Source organism: Semicossyphus pulcher, unplaced genomic scaffold, assembly GCF_022749685.1.
Source record: "Semicossyphus pulcher isolate SPU_LCO1_2020_fin unplaced genomic scaffold, fSemPul1.0.p SCAF_7, whole genome shotgun sequence".
Taxonomy (NCBI): domain Eukaryota; kingdom Metazoa; phylum Chordata; class Actinopteri; order Labriformes; family Labridae; genus Semicossyphus; species Semicossyphus pulcher.
In genome coordinates this window covers 3,587,966-3,604,080 of record NW_027211748.1, presented here as the reverse complement: position 1 = coordinate 3,604,080, position 16,115 = coordinate 3,587,966, and the positions used below count along the sequence as shown (strand labels likewise).

The 16,115-nt window shown below is 46.1% G+C and overlaps 1 protein-coding gene across 1 annotated transcript; it reads right to left on the bottom strand.

Moving 5' to 3' along the window:
* Window positions 1–2,038: 2,038 nt before the first annotated feature.
* LOC138612061 (proenkephalin-A-like) lies at window positions 2,039–7,499 on the bottom strand. Its single transcript, XM_069685364.1, has 3 exons — window positions 7,242–7,499; window positions 6,370–6,516; window positions 2,039–2,901 (listed from the first exon to the last, which is right to left on the bottom strand). Exons 2-3 carry the CDS (start codon window positions 6,511–6,513, stop codon window positions 2,302–2,304), a joined length of 744 nt encoding a protein of 247 aa, XP_069541465.1. The 5' UTR covers window positions 6,514–6,516; window positions 7,242–7,499; the 3' UTR covers window positions 2,039–2,301.
* Between the last annotated feature and the right edge of the window lie 8,616 nt (window positions 7,500–16,115).

Sequence of the window (16,115 nt, the reverse complement as noted above, 5' to 3'; positions counted from 1 at the left end):
CATGCTAAAGGTACTCTCAGGTTTGCAGCTGAATAATTCAGTGAAGCTTTAATCTCTCTGCCCTGTCCAGGAGGAGGCTGCAGACATAACACATGATCACGGTTATGCAAAGTCAGAGCCTTGAAGGCCTACGTCCAGATAATAAAAGCATTCAGGAAAAAAGACCAGCTGTTCATTTTGTTCAAGATCCGGTGCCTGAGTCAGCAAATGTCTAACTTAAGGATGTCTCGTTAGATCATGGAGACTATTCAGCAGGAGCCGGGTGCACCAGCTGGGAGTAACGTTACGTCTTAACTAGAGCTGAAAGCTACGACCCTCCGGAGCACCATTTAGACTGAAACCCTGTTTGTGTCTTTTACGCCTTAAGTTTAGAAAGTCCGACTGAAATCGAAGGTCAAACAAACAGTAAAAGTAACGGTCACTTAACTGAAAAGATGTTTACAGGACATATAAGGAAAGGGCACTGCTGACTGAGCTCAGATTTGATGCCAACGGGGCCAAACAACGTTGGAGATATGATAAACGTTCGTCATGATCAGATGACGGCATGCATATTATTGATTCCAGCGACGGTCAGTCTCCCAGGCGACTGCCTTTGTCTGTTTGTGTGTGTTGTTCAGTTTTGCTGTGAGAAAACATTTTTATGTTCTGCAAACAAATGTTTCCTTATTCCACTATCTGTGAAATATTTTTCTTTTGTTTTGTTATGTGTTATTCAGACTTTCTGTCGATAGTTTGATGGGAGACGTTAGAGGGTGGATTCATGTGTTGCTTGGCAACAATCACTGCTGTGTGTTCACGTGGACGCACATCATAAGACCGGACGCAGTTGTCAGTTAAACTTGGTGCACTCGTTGTTAATTGAATCAAGAAGTCGTAGCTAAGTCGCTAAGTCTGTTTTTCACACCCAGCAGGTGCACTCGGCTCCAGGCGTGCAAAGGCACTGGCACCCCAGCACAAGCAGGAGAATGGGTGTGTACTACACAGAGCATGGCAACCTGATGGACCTGCTGAGGGGCTTGGTCCTTTGGGAGTTGGGTGGCAAATACAGGGTCATGTCCATCTACTTCAGCTAGATATTAATGTTTAAATGTGGCTGGTGGCACCTCTGTTTGGTGCCCTACCCATTGACTATGCTGCTGTGCAGATAGGACCATCTTGGCCCTGTTGGGAGATGTCTTGCACCTTCTTAGTTGGCGTGGCAGGCCAGCCATCTGAGTTGTCCTTTAACCGCCAACCAGCAGTGTTCAGAGCAACTCATTTGATTGTCAGGTTCAGGAATCTTGGGGATATTTCAGGATCAGCTCGGTCTGCTCGGTCCGCTCCGTGTCTCACCAATGATTAGAGGATGTTTGGCTGCACTGTAACCTTGTCTTCTGAGTGAAGGCTGCTTGAGAACCTTTCCAATCAATGTATTTAAGCAAAATCATGTACACCTGGGCTTTTAATGTATTTGTCACGTGGGGGAGTGTCTTCAAGAGATATCCATGTCAATTCCCCCAGTAGGGTCTGTCCTAGAGCACGTAGCTGTGTGGAGAGAGAGCCCCTTAAATCAGAGTACAAAGGTTACAGCGTCACTGAGTGTTATTAAAGCGGCTCACAGCAACCAAAGATAACTCAGCTCATTTTAACCTGGACACACTTTACATGTTGGGGGTCCTGGGCCCCTGCTGCCTTGATCTGTTACTTTGTGCTATAGTGTGTATGAGAGTTTTTAATGGTTAGTTCAGACCTAAGTGATGCTTAGTCAATGCAGCCTGGTGCCTGAAGAGAGCGCTGCATCGTTACTCTTCTCTCTGCAGGGATCACAGCCTGTTTCACAGCATCACATTCAGTCAGACCTTAAACAACGTAAATACAACCAAAACAAAAATTAGTTAGTGCCTCATTACAGAGGCAAACATGATAATAATCATCTACAGTATGGTGAAGTGTCAGGTCTTGTGTGATGTCAGGGCAGGTGTGGAGTACAGCTCCTGTCCTGTGTGAGACATGTTTCATAGATCATAAACTGGACCAACACCTCGATCAACAGATTCTTTAATAAATAATATCAGCACAAGAACCAAAGACAGACTGAAGAGCGATCAGTGAACATCTGAACAGTACATCTTTTTATCATCACAGGACCAACTGAACAGATGGAGAAGGCGGCAGCACATTATACAGAGCCAGATGATGGGATGTGATTAGCAGAACGAGGGCAGTTGATTCAAACAGCAACAAGTCCAGACTACATTGTGATTGGTTGAAGATAGAGGACTTCAGTGATGGGGACTGAAGGGTCATACGTGTGGTGTCCTAGTCCATGAACCCCCCGTACCTTTTTTGTAGCTCGCTGCTGTTCTCCCACGCCCGTTTCAGAACCCCTCCGCTCTTGCTGCTGTCCACCAGCCACTCCGGCCGCCCTACGCGCCTCATGAACCCTCCATAACGCTTCTTGAGCCCCCGACCCAACACCGCCTCCAGCAGGTCGCTCTGTGCTGCGCCTTGTTCGGCCCGACGCATGAAGCCTCCATACCTCTTCACCTCCTCGCCTCCCTGACTGTTCCCCTCCCCACCATGCTCGGCTGCTGCATTCAGGAACCTCAGGATCTCCAGACGAATGTTTTCTTCCTCGTCCTGGTTTCCGGGTTCCTCTAGCGCCCCCTCTGGAGAGGAGGAGCGGCGGGACATGAAACCACCGTAGCGCTTCATAAAGCCGCCGTACTTCTTGGCCAGCTGGTGTTCAGGTGATGTCGCGTCTTCATCGTCAGGTGCCAAAGCAGCTGCTGCTTCCTGTTCTTGCTGTTGACGGGGGTCAACATCTAGACCAATGTGGTTCTCCTCCTCCAACAGGAGGTCCCGGCAGAGGCGGAGCTTCTGGCTGTCCAACCCACCTTTGCACTCAAGGGAGCATGTCTGGAAAAACAAAAATGATCTAATCAACACAGTGTTTGCACGTCAAACGATGCTGTCAGTCTAACATGGAACTCTATGAAGGAGTGGATCCTGTTTGACTACTGTTTGAATTAACAGGAATGTTAAGCACTGTAGTTATTTAAAGCCAATGAGGCGGTCACATTAATACTTCAGCATTGTATAAAACACACATATTTGCTTTGTGTCCGTCAGCTCGCTCCAGCCTCAGCTCGGGTCGGTTTGGACTGGAACCAGCATTTCTCTGCTGGACTCTGTTTTGCTGATGTTACTTTACGATCCTATTTCAAAGGAAGCTGACATTATGTGGAGATGTATACTCCGTCACATCTGTCTGCATGACGGCACACACACAGCTTCTAAATGCTGGTTTTTATAATGGAGTCAACTCTGTGATGTCACAGTGGCTATGCCCACTTTGCTTTAGACCAAAGCTCTGGTCTTTAGGACACTCATAAAATCATATCTGAAGCGTACTCGCAGACTACATGTACACGAGGAGCCTTTAATATCTCTCTCTGTGGCTGTAACTATAAATACTGTACATCGCTCTTATTACTGTTCTTTCTCTGATGTTTCAAAGGAGCTGCTGTGATGCTGAGTGGGTCTGACCATCACCACCATCATCACCATCACCACCATCACCACCATCATCACCATCACCACCATCACCATCATCACCACCATCACTATCATCACCACCATCACCACCATCATCACCATCACTATCATCACCACCATCACCACCATCACCACCATCATCACCATCATCACCATCATCACCATCATCGTGTTGTGAGGTGCACTGCAGCGTTGAGCTCTCCGAGGTGCAGACAAAGACAAGCAGAGAGACGACAGATAAAAGGAGCCGTTGTTCTGTGAAACCATCTGCTGACGGCTGTTATTTCAGCCTCTTGCTCCCTGAACAACTTAGAAACACTCATTTCTTCTTTAAACCATCTGTCCCGGCCCACTCCTCACATCCACACAGTCTCTGTTCAGCTAATGGAGACCCCCCACCCTGCAGGCCGCTGCTCACAGCCCCCTGTAACCACGTGAGGCCATATAACTGCAGCAGCAGAGTCAGACTGAAGGCATCTGCAGGGCCGGGGGGCTCAGGATAACAACCCCCCTCCTCATATGTGTCATTGGATTTCAGTTATTCCAGCCCTCAGAGACCCCTGTGTGATGACATGAGGAGGGATTCCTGCTGAGCTTTCACGGCCGCCGGCTTATGAAGACAGAATTAATGAAGGGGAAAATTGAATTGAGGACTTATTGGCACCTGAGGGGCCATGGGGGGGGGTGCAGCCCCCTCTGGTGGCTGTGAGGGGAAGTATTGACAAGTAACGGTGGTCTAAAGAGGGAGAGAGCAGGGAGCGAGTGACATGTTGTGTTCAGGTCTTTATGTTGTCCCAGCTACACGAGTCTCAGCACGGCTGACCTGAACAAAGAAGCCTCTGGTTGTTGTTCTGTGCTCTGCTGGAGTCACTCATCACTCACATGCACTATTAAAGGTGATTATTGATAATCAGTGGATCTTATTGATTATCTGTTACTTTAGAGCTTCTCCTCCTTAATGTCACATTAATGCACTCAACACTGACATGTTCCCATGTTTATGACAGAATTATATAAACATGATGAAAACAGAAGGTTCATGGGTTAAAAAAGAGGAGAGGAAGAAAGAATGAAAGAGTGATGGAGCTCAGACAGATAATGAGATTGAGAAGTTCAGTGGAAAGAAGAAGAGAATAGATGAAAGGGAGACAGAAGAAAGGCGCTCAGGAAACCAGCTCAGATTATTGACGAGCAGCGAACAGAACAATACGAGCACAATCACATCGACAGGAGAGGAGAGTCATAAAGAAGAAGAGAGGGGGAGGAGGAGGAGGAGGAGGAGGGAGAAACCTCAGATACAGATCTATGAGGAGGAGAGTGCAGAACTGTTTCTGTACCATAATGACATTCATCTGATACCTGAGGACACAACGAGACAAGAGACGGAGAGCGGGGATGGAATGAAAGAGGGAGGGAGAGACAGGACGAGAGAGAGAGAGAGACGAGGAAGGGAGAGAAAGGAGGAGGGAGAGAAAGGAGGAGAGAGAGACGAGGGAGGGAGAGAAAGGAGGAGAGAGAGAGACGAGGGAGGGAGAGAGAGGAGGAGAGAGAGAGAGATGAGGGAGGGAGAGAGAGGAGGAGAGAGAGATGAGGGAGGGAGAGAGACAGGAGGAGAGAGAGATGAGGGAGGGAGAGAGACAGGAGGAGAGATAGATGAGTGAGGGAGAGAAAAGATGATTGATGAGAGAGGGAAAGAAAGGATGAGAGATGAGAGAGGGAGAGAAAGGATGAGACAGAGATGAGAGAGGGAGAGAAAGGATGAGACAGAGATGAGAGAGGGAGAGAAAGAATGAGACAGAGATGAGAGAGGGAGAGAAAGGATGAGACAGAGATGAGAGAGGGAGAGAAAGGATGAGAGAGGGAGAGAAAGGATGAGACAGAGATGAGAGAGGGAGAGAAAGGATGAGAGAGGGAGAGAAAGAACGAGACAGAGACGAGAGAGGGAGAGAAAGAACGAGACAGAGATGATAGAGGGAGAGAAAGGATGAGACAGAGATGAGAGAGGGAGAGAAAGGATGAGACAGAGACGAGAGAGGAAGAGAAAGAATGAGAGAAAGGAGGAGAGATGAGAGAGGGAGAGAAAGGATGAGAGAGGGAGAGAGGGACACTAATAAAAACAGAAAGGAGGAGCTCAGAAAGACGAGAGAAGAAGAAGAAGAAACGACTCCATGTTTTGTCTTCATCATTTAAACGGAGCTTCAGTGTGTTTCTGAACAAGTCATATATTAGACATATTATACCTTTACAATTATATATTGATATAATTCTGCTTCTACACATTTGAGTCCTGACTTTATGGACACTGAAATGTAAAGAAGTCAGATCAGATGATGTTTGTGTTCATCACGTCTGAACAGGACTGATCGTCTGCGTGTAACAACACCACCTCTGCGGTTCATACGTTAGCATCTTCATGTGTTCTTCACATTCCGTAACACTGAAAGTAACGCTGTCATACTCAGGAGTATTATTACACCTCTACTAGAACTGATAGAGTGATTCTAATAACTGATAACTAATCTGTATAAACCTGAGATTATTAATAAACATCTGTTTCTGATTTAAATCCATCCATCATGAGTCTGTCGCACAGCGCGCTAAAATATCAATACAGTAATAATAAGTTGTAGTGACATTAGCAGGAGAAGCACTGCCTGTCTGTCGCCACGACAATCTCTGTTTATAAGGATTTGATTTAAGACTGACCGGCGCTGTCACCTTTCTGATAAAATATATAAATTATTAGTTTTTATTAGAAATACAAATTAACATAAATACAGTAGATATAGTTTTGGTTAATACAGTAGATATAGGTTGTAGTGACATTACCAGGGAGGAGAAGGTGGACTGCTGTCCCAGCAGGCGGTACACACACAGTGCACACTCCTTCCCACAGTCCGATCCCACCACCAGAGACACACACATCCCCAGGACCAGCATCCACACACAGCTGCTGAGAGCGGGGGCCGCCATCGACTGAGGACAGGAAACACACACACACACACACACACACACACACACAGATATTAATATATGCTTAAATTAGTGTTAAATTAATCAACATTACACATGAAGCAGCTCAAACTGAACTCTCTCCAAGAGAATATGAACCTGCCGAGTCGAATAAAAGCATCAAATAAGACAAATGATTTGTTTTCAACACTTACAGAGATTTACCGACACTGAGTGATTTATACATCTTATACTAACACTACTATCACTAATAGGCTACTGCTAATACTACTAGCACTAGTACTACTTAAACAGGGTTTAAACAAACAGACAAACTATACAGAAAAGACGTATTTAAACCACTTATACTTTGTGGTTACTTACAAATAACTGTTTTTTTTAAGTTAGGATAATATGAACAGTAATATTAACAGCAGTATATTATTAACAGTAGTATATTGTTAAAAGTAGTATAATATGAACAGTAATATTAACAGCAGTATATTATTAACAGTAGTATATTATTAAAAGTAGTATAATATGAACAGTAATATGAACAGTAGTATAATATGAACAGTAGTATTGACAGTATAGTATGAACAGTAGTATAATATTAAAAGTAGTATAATATGGACAGTAATATTAACAGTAGTATAATATGAACAGTAGTATATTATTAAAAGTAGTATTAACTAGTTTTAGCAGCATTAGTTAGTCTGTTTCCGGTGTATAAAGAGCTCTTCTCTTACCTCTGTGTTCTTATAAACTATATTCAGCCGCTCTGAGCGTTGCGCGCGTGCCCTCGGGGGTACCGGCGGGATGAGAAGCTGTTCAGAGGCGCGAGCTTGTGAACCCAATATATGAGCGCGCGGCTCCCTGTGTGACACGCGGGGGGTTGAGTAAGCCAATCAGCGCTCTCTCCTCTCTCTCTGTCTTCTCCGTCAAGTACCGAGAGCTGCCGGTCAGAGGGAAACTCACACACACACGCACACACAGATTGAGCTTGTGAGGAGTCCGCTCAGAGAGCTCGCGGTAGTTCTGCTCTGCGGCTCCTGCCTCTGCGGCCTGTTTAAGTAGTGTGTGAGGCTTACGTCAGCGGGGATAATGGGGAAGGGGGTGGAGGGGTTAAGCGTGATGTGACGAGACAGCCCCCCCTTTACCACACACACACACACACACACACACACATTTACTTTGATTTTATCGTGTGTCCTGTATTTTATTGCCTCTCAGAAACTCTTTGATATGAACTGCAGTCTACTATACAGAGTGTGTGTCTGCGTGCGTGCGTGCGTGTGTTTATCACAGGTTCAGTACAGTGTTAGTCAGTGTGTCCGGGCAGGTTCACTCAGCACACAGGCTCAGCTCTGATAGCTCATAATGTTTTATGATCCTGTGATTCTATTTGTGTGATCAGACATCATCCATGTGCTCACCTGCAGTCTGTAGCACCTGCTGTGACACACACACTGCTCTGTACTGTGTGTCACTGCCTGAGACGAGACTGGAAGGAAAGGGAGGCGGCCTCAGAGCTCACCAGCCCAACGTCACCTGACGTGACATGTAACGTAGGCCGTCGGACGTGTGTGAGCCCACGTCAGCACAAAGACGTCTCCACACGATCAGAGTTTGAATGTAACTCCTTCGTCCTCACTCGTCCTGACAGCAGGCGGTGTTTCAGTACTGGATGAATATGGGCAAGGCCACGAGGAGACCCCTCTCACCAGGAACAGCCTGCGAGTTCCTGAGAGACTGCAGACACCACTGCTACATGGAGCCTGAGGTACAGGGTGCTGTCCCGGCGGCTGCAGCACAAATCTCCCCCATGCAGGGGAAGTGGAGACACTCCATGATAAGTCTTGAGCTGGTGACATGCTGAAGCCTGTGCATGGCCAGTTTGGGTCGACCAGCAGGAGTCTGTGCTCGCCTCCCGGACTCTGTGTGTTAACAGTGTGCCCCTCGCTCACTGATCATTCACCGTGTTTCTGCAGCTCTCCCACACGGCAGCTTGAGCCCCTCTTTCTGTTTCTCTCTCCTGAATGTGTCATCCCTGATCACCGTCATCATCAGGAAGGTTTACACAGTCTCCCAAATAACACAACTGTGTGCGCGTGTGTGTGTGCATGTGTGTGTGTTTCTGACGAGCATGTGCAGAGACCCTGCTCGCAGCAGCTATGTGAGGGGTACCACTTCTGCTGTGCTGTGTTTGTGCCACATTTCTTCTCCCACCTCTGGATGGAGCCTGCCCTCCCCTGAGGGTAGTTTCAGGCGTGACAGAAAAATCTGCCCCCACGGTCTGAGGTCCTGACAGGTACATGGCCCTGAGGCTGAGAACATACAAGGAGCTGCTGTCAAACCTGCAGTAACAGATTGGCTGTGGTGCTCCTCGATGATTCACATGGTGGACAGCCGCCTTGTGGGTGCTGACAGGAGCATGTCTGCCTCTCAGATACGGCAGGAGTCTGTGGAGTGCTCGGTGTATAGCCTGAAGTAAGAGCACATTTATGTACTCAGCTCCCAACGTGAGGGAGTCGAAACAATGAGATGCCCCTGACATGCACCTTTGGTAAGGCCCATGGGGACAGACCGAACAGGAGACGTGAAGCGCAGGTACTGCCTGTGATGTCGAGCTATAGGGAGGTGAGGGGGTCTTTAGATCAACAGACATGAACGACCTTTACACATGTTCGCTCCTGTATTGTACATGGGTACATGTTCCTGTAGCACTTCCCTCGATGGGTCATCTGTAATTTGACGCTGTGGTCAGGTGCCTCAAGCCTCATGTTCCCATCAAGTGACACAGTGAGGGAGGTATAGCTGGGCCTCCGGCTGGGATCAGACCACGTATCCTGCGTAGAGGCCACGGCTCTGCTATCAGCTGTGGGGAGAGAGGGAGGGACTTCAGGTCTGCCCATCTGTGGAGCTCCTCCATGTATAGCTGAGAGGGCGGCACAGCGAAAGCAGCCTGCTGTGGGGCAGCATAAAAACAATAATAGTCTGATCACCTAGAGGCTCATCCAGGCCCAAGTGGGCCAGAGCGGTCTGGACCACTGGTTGGAGCTAAAGCACTCGGTGGAACCAGAAAGAGCAGCCAGTTATTCTTACATTTCTTTTGAAGGTGGTGCCCCCTTTTTTTAACAAGTGCAGTGATGAGTGGGCCAAGCAAAGATCACATCCGTACTAACACGGAGCAGAACAACATTTTCTAACTTTCTACCTGAGGGGACATTTGTACTTGTTAAAGCCGTACTGCCCCCCTGCGGCCTCAGCATCTGATGACATTTCTGTCCTCTGTGTTCACTCATGTTTCAGCTCTGACAGTCACGTCTGCAGCCGTGAAGCTGCTGCAGGTCACCATGTGCAGAAATCACATGTATTTAGGTCAGTTACACTGCTGCCCGAGGTGTTTCCTCGAGTGACGACGCGTTGGAGGCGTACTAATGATGTTATATAATCCTGACATTTCCACACCGATGTTCCACACATGACGACGGTTTGCAAGAGCGACCATGAAGCTCCTAGTTCAGAGGAGGCTGCTGGTCCAGAGGAGTCCTGTAAAGATAAGCGGGTCCAACAGGGTTATGGCTCAAACAGCTGATAACATTCACAAGTGTCTCAAACAGACTTGGTAACCCAGAGATGTACTTGTAAGCTTGTCAGTGACGTTACCTGTCTGCTGAAGCTCATTCAGAGTGGAAGTTGAATGTAATTGTGATGACTCTGAGGCCTGCAGGTTCAGTTGTGCAGTGAAACTGTGAGCCATGTGAGGGCAGGAGTTACTGTCTCTTTAACCTGCCGAGTGTCACATGGTGATTTTTAGCATAGTAGCTAAACTGCCAATGCTAGCTACCCAAAACATCAAATTAAATATGCTCTGTTTTGTTCTAAGAAGGTTCTGAGAATGTGATACGTGCAATGTTCTGGTAATGTTTTTATTTGGTTTTATAAATCCCGTTCTGATAGTTCGGTCTGTACTAACATCCTGAAAAGATCTTTTGCCTTAGTTTAAGTATTAACGTTACAAGAAGTTTATTTGAAGTGATAAACATCCTTTAAATGTTCTGAATATAAAACATTTTCTTTCTAACGTAATTAGTACTTGTAGCTAATGTTCGCCAATGTTATGGGAACGTTCCCTGCTAGCTGGGTTTGCTCTATCATCTCACTTTTACAATGCTGTGTCAGAGGTCACCTGTTTATTCTTTAGCTAAATGCGGGAGGGCCAGCGTCTTCACAGGTACACACACACACACACACTAAGGAGCTGCAGTGCTGGCTCTTCTCTCTGTGCAGGTTCAAACAGCTGCTGAATGCATTGATGATGGGGTCTAACATGATGTGGACCACAACGCTACAGAGATTTTAGTGATCATATGTAGAAACAAAAAGGTCCATCTCTTTCTGTAAGGTTGAATAACAGTCACTGCTGTTGTTGGTGGGAGCTTCTCTCTGAAGGTGCTGCAGACATCACATCCCTTCCTGTGGGGGCAGGAGGAAAGCTCATCTGTGCTTTACAACCTCTGATCTGAACCTTCTGAATGACTCGCCCATCACTGAACAATGCAGACACATTAATTTCTATCTTACATTTTCTCTCAGTGTGTTCTCTGCAACAGACTCATCATGTTTCCTTTACACTGCCTGTATGTACACATCGCATTACCATGATGCATGTTTATCTAAAGCTCTGCTTTATTAAGTTCTGTTATATCCCTCACACACACACACACACACACGCACACACACACACACACACACAGGCAGACAGTTCCTTTCCTTGTGCTCCCTCTTATAAACCCTGCCTCCCCCCTTATCTCCCCCTCACAGATAGCTGTTATCGTCAGGGCAGGTGTAACAAAGACGAGCTTTTTAATTAAGAAGAGGCGTTGTGCTAACATCACCACGCCGCCTCTGTTTGTTCCCCACACTGTCAGGAACAAGAGCCTCAATAAAGATTAACCTGTAGTGTCAGTCATGAGCTGTGTGTGTGTGTGTATGTGTGTGTGTGTGTGTGTGAATGTTGCTGTAACTGGTTAAATGCAGCAGTGTGTGTTCACTGTGTGGGCCGCAGTGTTCCTGATGGTGGTGTGTGTCGCCTCATGTCTGTCCTCCAGTTTCATGTGTTGATGAGCAGTTGAGGTCAGGTGACGTGTGATGGTGGTGTAAGAGTTGGAGGTGATGGATCAAACAATCATGGGACCTGCATCCAGGAGACCTGGTTAAGTAGATCGGCTTCTTTTACAGTCATTACATTATATAAGTAACGTGTGTGTGATAGCAGCTGTTTCTCATGTTACCCACATGTTCTGTCCTGTTGCACGTCACAAACTCAGCAAGCTTTATATTAAAAGTGAAACCAAACTGAGAACTTCAGAAGGAACCTTGACGGTGACCTTATGAACTGCTGTATGTGGGCGTTGACGACATGTCGCTGTGTTGTGACTGTCAGCTGGAGAACAGTCCTCCTCTAGTTTAAAGCAACACAGCTCTGGGTGTTTACTGTGACTTCAGGGGTCCGTTTCACAAAGAAGGTTCAACAAACTCTGAGTCTAACCCTGAACTCTGAGTCGATCTACTCTGAGATAGGAAACTCTGAGTTTTCGGTTCCAGAACAGCTGATCAGAGTTAGTTCAATCAACTCTGAGTAGGTTCACCCAGAGTTAAGTGCGTGCACGCTGACTGTAAAAAGCCAGCATTAATGGAGCCCCGACACCACGATTCACCATGGCAACGATAAACAAAAAGAGGTCCTCCTACGTCACACCAGCGGAGCTCGAAATCCTCATGCGGACGTTCAGCGAATACGAGCATGTTTTTAGAAAAATAAAGTAACACGGCTGCAGCTGCAAAAGAGAGAGAAGCGGCGTGGGAAGAAACTGCTGCTCGAGTTAATGCGCAAGTTTGAACTGGTCTATTTATTTTATACTTAATCACGACCGGAAGCTAAAATTTACATTAATTTAGGAGCAATCCAGCGGGAGAAAAAAACGTGCATGGAAGCAGTTCAAACATATTTTAAATATTAAACTAATGAAACATCATTCAGTGGCTGTTTTAATGTGCATTAGCTTTATCCCTAACATGATGCTGACTTCACATACATTATAATTCATGTTGATTAAACTGAATGTGTTAGTTTAAAAAAAAATAAAATCCAATAACTTAAGGTGTCTTACTTGAGCGCTCTCGGCAGTGGTGGTGGAAAATCTAAAAATGATGATTTTGACACAGATTTGTCTTTTGATTTGTTTATCATAATTATAAAAGACTTTTGCAAAGCGGTCAGAGCAGCACAGAGACGTTTCTTTTTTAATTTGGTAACCGCTCAAACACACGCGTGAGACGAGCTGAATGAATGAGGAAGTCGAATGAAGGTTTTATATTCTAGAGGGAGGAGACAGAGCGAAACTCTGAGTTTCCTGAAGAAAACCTGCTCCCGACCAGGTTTGGTTCATAGAGTCTGTTACTACGGTAACTGACCGAGAGCTTAAGTTACCTCTCTCTGTGAAACAGGCTAGAGTTACCTCTCTTTCTCTGGTTTGAGTTACCTCCCTTTGTGAAACGGAAAACTCAGAGTTTCCCTCATTTCAGGGTTAACAGACTCAGAGTTTTCAATAAACCTGCTTTGTGAAACGGACCCCAGGCCTCTATAGTTTCATGCAGATTTTTTCCTGCAGCACCAGGAGAAGCCCAACCCTTCCTTCCATGAAGCGGTTCGACTCCTCGTGGGAGATTTTGCCCGCTGAACCCAGGGTACACAGTTCACGTTGGTTGTTCCTCGGCTTCCTCTGAACATGAACTGTTCATGCTTTTAGCTTTCACCACAACACGACTCTGAAAAAAGGCTTTTACTTTACGACAAAAGTGCCTTTTTCCTCTTTCTCTGCTGGCTGGTTGTTGTGCTCAGCAGAGAGCACCGTCAGCACACTTAGCCTGAACTTCTGACTACAATTATGTGAGCATATTCAGGAGGTTAAAACAAGATGAATGGAGCTCCAGCGATTCTGATAATATGAGCCATTTCAATATTGCCTGCTTCCTAAAACTAACCTTTTCTAAATGGATGAATGAGTCTTCTCCACTCTGTGTACTCAGATAAGTTCATATCAGCTTTGAACTGAAGGGGCCTTACACCTCCTGACTCTTCATTCCTTTATACTCTATCTGTGGGCTCTCTGCTGGAGCTTTGCCACAGTGCCAGCAGGATGTTTGTCTACAGTCAAAGAAGTAGAAGCAACATGTCAACCCAGGTGTCCTCAGCCTCCAGCCTCCAGTCTTTATTAACATGTTTGATTTCCGGTTTGATTTCATGGTGTCTTTGTTTTACATGCACTAAATACATAAACATGAGAACCAGGAGGAACAGTGTGGATTCATCCTGGCCATGGACGGTGGACCAGCCTCCTACATGTGGGGGGGTCATGGGAGGGCTGATCCAGTCTACATGTGTTTCGTGGACTTGGAGAAGTTATAGGATTGTGTCCTCCATGTACTACTGTGGGGCGCCATGTTTGATTGTGATGGCCTCCGTCTCGGCTTCAACTGATCCTGTTTGTGATGCTGAGGTGGTTTGGGCATCAGATCAGGATCCTCCAAGTCGGCTCTCTGGAGGGATAATAAAACTCATCTGGCCTGGGAACGCCTCGGGATCCCAGGAGGAGCTGGAAAACTGTGGAGAGGGATGTCTGGACTGCTGTCACCATGACCCATCCAGAGAGAAGGTTTGCAAAACGAATGGATGAATGGTTGCTGCATCAGCAATGTTTTTAAACTGAAATATTTCAGTAATATCTCATCTGCTGTTAGGGTTAGCACCACCTGTGGCTGTCAACAAGCCGTCAACAAACAATCCTGCTCAGTGTTCTTCAGAGTTCAGCAGTCTGAAGGTGCAGCAGCAAGTTATAGACACACGCTGACCTTTCTCTACATAAAGACAACAACCAAGAAATTATACATTAATACAACAGAATAAGATCAATGATACGATGGAATAAGATCAATAATACGATGGAATAAGATCAATAATACGGGACATGTTGACTGGAGGATCTGGGGATCGAACTGCAACCTTCTGATTGGAGGGCGACCCGCTCTGAGGAGACGAATTGAGAGAAATAAGGCAATGAAATGGGGTAAAAAAAACGATGAATGAGAAGAGAGAACAGGAAAGACAGACGGCTAAAAGAAAAGGAGAAGAGAAGTTTGAGAATTAGCTGAAAAGAGTTGGAGTCAGTTGGAAGTCGGAAGCTGCAGCTGAGTTTCAACATGTCTTTATCCCAGAGGCACAGTGAGTCGTGACTGCACTGACAACACACACCAACATTCAGGAGGGATGCTGGCTCCTACAGTGCAAATGGTCTTATTACATGAATTCATTTATAACTGATAAACGATACAACCCACACACACACTTCAATCACACACACATACACACAGATATATATATATATATATATATATAATTTTTGATTCATCGTGGGCGGCACAGTGGTCGCCTCACAGTAAGAAGGTTCTTGGTCCTAACCTGCCGGCCCCCCTGGGCCTTTGTGTGTGGAGTCTACATGTTCTCCCCATGCATGCGTGGGTTCCCTCTGGGTACTCCAGCTTCCTCCCACAGTCCAAAGACATGCTCGTTAGGTTCATTGGTGACTCGTAGGTGTAAATATGAGTGGTTCTATGTCTCTTTGTGTCAGCCCCCCCACGACCCTTAACAGGATAAGAGGTGGAGAAAATTAAAGGATGGATTCACTGTCACAGGTGTTGGGTTTCACTGCATCTCCAATATTGGAATGTGTTTGTTTATGGACTTTAAACTGACTTTTCCAAATGGCAGCTGAACTTAACACTCAAACTCCCAGCAGCCTCTAGGTTTTCACACCTTCACGTGAAAACCCCTCCCCCTGGCCAGGTCTGTAAAACCGGAAGAACACCATTGTTTTTTTGGGTTATTTTGTTCTGAAGCTCTGAAGCGCAGAAGCTCTCCACTGCCCTCCAAGAAGGTTGAGCTGCTGCCGCAGTTCCCTCCAATTCAACAGCTCTCGTGGCTTGCTAACAGAGCAAGGCCTCAGCAGCGATGCAAGATCCTGCTGAAAAGATTACCGCTTTACTCAGCACGAACTAGTAGCCGTAGTTCAGCAGCAGCTGAAAGAGTCTGCCAGCTAACGTTTCAAGTAAGGACAACGGAGCAGCGAAGGACCAGTTTCCCTCCAACTGGACACCAACACAACGACTGCAACTTCACCAGAACCACTGCTCCCCCACCCTGGTTGAGCAACAGGATCATCGGCCTAACAAGCTGCAACACAGCACAGCAATGCCTTTCCGTCCACGGTCTGCTAATGTAACATCTGGGCAAAGCTAGAAGCAGGAATGTTTACTGTATCATAATGTTATTGATTTGATTTGTTACCGAGTTGTATTGTTGTAACGTCTGTTTAGTCAGGTGTTGATTGTAGTTGAGGTTACTTATGCTTACACATAGACATCGTCTGCACAATGTTAATGTTAATGTTGCACAAGAATGAATACTGCCAACCTCTTCTGCGTTTGAACTCTGAATCCTTCAACCTACTGGCTATCAGTTATTGGGTTATAGTTATTAAGTTAATTATTAATCAGAGTCT